This window comes from Sphaeroforma arctica, assembly GCF_001186125.1.
Source record: "Sphaeroforma arctica JP610 unplaced genomic scaffold supercont1.9, whole genome shotgun sequence".
Classification (NCBI taxonomy): Eukaryota; class Ichthyosporea; order Ichthyophonida; genus Sphaeroforma; species Sphaeroforma arctica.
In genome coordinates, this window is record NW_014040549.1 from 262,850 (window position 1) to 267,374 (window position 4,525).

General features: G+C 43.2%; 2 protein-coding genes across 2 annotated transcripts; both read right to left on the reverse strand.

The window, feature by feature from the left end:
* Positions 1 to 1,056: 1,056 nt before the first annotated feature.
* SARC_00339 (hypothetical protein) lies at positions 1,057 to 2,064 on the reverse strand (the record flags this gene model as incomplete). Its single annotated transcript, XM_014306002.1, has 2 exons — positions 1,057 to 1,260; positions 1,321 to 2,064. 2 exons carry the CDS (start codon positions 2,062 to 2,064, stop codon positions 1,057 to 1,059), a joined length of 948 nt encoding a protein of 315 aa, XP_014161477.1.
* A 734-nt stretch (positions 2,065 to 2,798) lies between these two features.
* Positions 2,799 to 3,163, reverse strand: SARC_00340 (hypothetical protein; the record flags this gene model as incomplete). Its single annotated transcript, XM_014306003.1, has 1 exon — positions 2,799 to 3,163. A coding segment is annotated over one exon (365 nt), but the record flags the coding sequence as incomplete, so codon positions are not given.
* Positions 3,164 to 4,525: the final 1,362 nt, after the last annotated feature.

The window sequence follows — 4,525 nt, forward strand, 5'->3', positions numbered from 1 at the left end:
GGCTCTGTGCTATGATTGTAACGAATACGTACATGTTTACATTGCTCGACTACCGCACCGACGACTGTCTCTGCCCTGTCTGCCCCGGTAGCCACAAGTTCACTGCCTGCCACTTTGCCTGCATCCAACAACTGATTCGACGCATCCTGGTAGGCCCGAAACTGCCGCCCATTGGCCCTGACCTCCTTCAGCAATTACAGAAGTGCCACGACTTCCACGGTATCTGGACCCTCCACGAACACCTTGGATCTTATCTCCAGCATATTGAAGAACCACCGTACCCTCACCCGTCCCTGACACATCAACAGATGTTCCCCATACCCCGGCTAATCACGCTGTTGAAGTACTACTTCCAAATTTCGGTTCGAACCAAATCATCGCGCTTGTTGGTTCCGCCTATGATACTTCCGATCCAGGCCAGCCAACACATACCGAATTCATCCGTGGTCTGGTGCGGCATTGGCTTACCCCCATCCTCGCTCCTCGACTGGATTATGATGGATAACCTGGTCCTTCTCGGTATTTCGTACTCTGTACTAACCCATCCCGCCGCACTACACGGCGCAGACCCGATCCGTACCACAGAGATGGGTACTCTACTTAGTAGGTCAGCAAGCGAATATATGGAACATTCGATAGGGATAATAATATTTATTTCAAAAATGGTAAGTATGTATGATACAATGTATGAACATATGGTATGGCTCTCATAGTCGCTGTAGGGACCCTCCCAAACAGCGCGCGAAGGCAGTTGATCCAGTTTTCAGACATTCCAGCGTGACAGTACCCATAGGCGTGTGAGAGCGACCTTGTCGTATGCATTGGTTATGTCCAGACAGACGTCGTTCCACTCCTCTTCTGACTGTGTCTCAGATTCCATGGCGGCAAGTGCTTGGGTATGACATGAGTACCGTGATTCGAAGCCAGCTTGGGTAGCATGGGTAGCAGAACCGGGGTGGCTCGTAATCAGATTAAGAAAGCACTTTTCAAAGATGCGTAACAGTGTTTGTCAACACCGGCCCGAATTGACTCAGCGCATATCTTCCAACGGTCGACTCACTTGGCCCAAATCCATGAGTATTGTTTCATGCAGACCAATCCAATATAATAAATTCCATGCACGAGCTTATCTTTAGAAAGCAAAGCCATGATGAATGGCTCGTTGTTCGTTCCCTCTTTCATAGCGTCGGTTGAGAAGTGACGGCCATACCATGAGTCCACTAACCATATTGCTACTGTAGTAAGCTCTGCATCAGTAGTCTATGTAGTTCAATAAAAGGTTGTGCTCATTACTATTTTCAATATTTAAAATTGAAATACCTTAGTTGTATGAGATACCAGCTGGGAGTTGTCTACCGACGAGTCTTTTTCTACGAATTCTTGGTCAATAGCTAAAGAAGGATAATTATTTTCTTCTTCATCATCACTGCGTATGTCCAGACACGCATACTGGTCCATGAATCCATCTTCGTCAATGCGTCGACCTGCATTAACTGTAGATGTATGTATACAATTTGAGCATAGTTTCTGGACACACACACCTTCTAAACGGCGAACTTGTGCGGTGAAAGGCTCGTCGGAGTCCTCGTCATCATTGTTCTCAGCAGTCCCAGGCACAAAGGCTCTAGAACTTATGAACTTACGCGCATCCACATCTTTAAGTGCTAATGTTTGTCCAACTGTGCCTGTTATTAGTAGCTGTCTAAGATTAAACCAATCATTACAGCGCTGGGACACAGTGAGAATAATGATTGTTCGTAGCAAACGAGTTTCTAGCTCAACAATTTCCTTTGAACGGTCTAGCCCCGCTTCTGGCCAGAACAGTGTGCTTGTGATAATTGCTGCAGAAGGACGAGGTCGCTTGACGGCGACAAATGTGTTCTTTAGAGAAACTGTTTTGGGATAGTCTACGCACATAAATCGCAACACATCGCAGGGTGTATTATGATTCTCTCGCTTACGCGGCATTTGCCGCACAGCGAACGCTACTAAAGTAGACTCTTTGGACACAGTACTCTGCGAGGTTTTAAGCGTGGACGTAGCACTTACAACTAGGTCGCCCATTATTGGTGCATCATTGACAAGAAACCGAGTTGGATACTTGTGTGATGTTTCTATGCTAGCACCCACCCATGGAAAGCCTCGCCACATTTTGCTGTGTACTATGACCACTCCGCCAAGGCCATGGTTTCCCATTAACTTCCATAGATGTCGCTCACCGTAGCCTCTTTCGGCCGATAACTGTAAATAAACAATTACTATTGCCAGAATACGTATATTAAATGAATAAAAACACTTGAAAAAATCCAACATACTTGTGCAGCACCCGTGGTGCGACGGGAAGTATAAGCTGTGTACAATCTGACAATAATTTTTTTGTTGCCTTCTTCTGTTTGTAATCGCGTTCGTGGAAACGCACAAGTAATAAGGAATAGAATACTGCGCACGCTATGGCTTCGGATTTGAATCACCACGTCTTAGATTTTCTATCAGCCTTTGACTTCTTGGGGATGTCTTTGACTCTCGACCCAGTCTGCTCGCTATCCAAGGTTAAAACAATACTCTCTGTTAAAAAAAGCCTATCACTTTTTGCAAAGACTTCGTACTCGAATTCTCGTATGTTTTGTACAGCGTTCCATCAATTGGGATGGTCTACTGGATTATATCCCAGCATAGACTTAAAAATGAAGTTGTATCTTTCTGTGCCTATTACTGCGTCTTTGGTGTCCTCATAACGTGAAGCCCACATCTACTAAGGCCTAGGAGTCCATATGTGAAGTGCTGGGCAAAAAACGCCTTCAACTCCTACAGTCTTCGACATCTACAAGTCGAAGATTGTCGGAGTTGTTGTTTTGGCGCTCTACTCTAATTGAAGCGTTAATCCAAGACAACAATTCGGGAACAATGTCTTCAACTAACATCATGAGCACAGACGCACCATCCACTTGTGATTCCTCGTCCCTTTCTAGAGCCATACTGTACATTCGCTCCTTCACTACACGTGCGTGAGCGTGTGCCTTATTCCTTGTGTGCTCGTTAATAAAATCTCTCTCATATTGTATATTGACGGCGTCCGTATAACAGCCTGATTCCTTCTGCTGTTTCTCTGTTAGTTCAGGAATATCAGGCAATGACAGAGATTTTGCTCTCTTCTTAGTCGCACCTGGAATGTCGTTTGTTTTAGGGTTTTAGGGGTTTTTAGGGTTTAAAAGTTTGTTTGCCTGTTTTTGTGTTGTGTTGACTTGTGCAGTTGTGTCATCGTTATTGATATTGTCTACTACATTCGCTACGTTTAACGCATCCCTTATTGCATATACAGGTGATTGCGAACACCGCTGGCATAACGCTGACGCCCCATACCCTTCTTGATCCAATGTTATAGAACATGGCGTAATGGGATGGACTCTACATAAACATCTAATACACATATGTGGAATGTCCCGCCCTAAAGAACAAGTAATGTAGTACACTTATAATACTGTATTAGTTCTGACCATCTATCAACAGACGAGCATTCCACGTGTACAGTACTTTGACATAAAGCACATACTGTTTCTCCCTCAGTTGGTTTCTCACAAACACCGCAGCTGTGGGCTAGCCCTGTCGCTGACATTGACTGCAATGCATTATAGTATTCCTTGTTGTGTGGTTGTTCATGATTATGAGAATCGTAATCCTGGTGCATACACTTTGTTATAATGCAATGCAATGTATGGGTCTATTGCATGCAGTGAATCGATATCCATCGATTCACTATTGATGTCTTGGATTGCATCGCTGTTGTGTTCATTATTGTTCGCACTATAGCTTTCTTGTTGTCTGTTGTTAAAAGGTGGTGGCCTTAGCTCTACACCGGCGCTTCGTGCCATTATCAACAGTAACACATAGTCACACTCACTCAAAAATAGCGATTATAGTAACGTGCATGCGTACTAAAACAACTCATATACATGCGTTATTACGGTGATTAAACCCAAAATTTAATTCCAGTTCGATTCCGATAAAAATCAATGTCGTAAATTAAACCATTCTATGCGTAAACGGGTGCAATAAAAAATACGACAGAGAATACTGCGACTCGCAGTATTCCAAAAAAAAAATATTTCGGGCCAAAAATTCAGAATACCGCGAACAGAAGCATTCTTTGACACTGGTGATATATATATATAGAGTTGTGAAAAGCGGAGATGGACCACAATGTAATAAGCCGGGCCTCCACATTAGACTCTATGTATAAACGTACTCTTAAGCAGTACGCAAATTATAAACGTACTCTTAATAGTACGAGGAACTTAAGTTTCCTAAATGTGCTCTTAATAGTACGAGGAACTTAAGTCTCCTAAATGTGCTCTTAGTAGCACGAGGAACTTAAGTTTCCTAAAATGGTTTTTAGTGGTTTTATTAATTAAACCTTTTCCATTTAACATATCAGATATTTGGATGAGGCCATTAAAAGGCCTCAGTAAAATACCAAACATAAAAGAGTTGGTCTAGTTCTATTATTAGAGCTTTATTTACTTTCCAA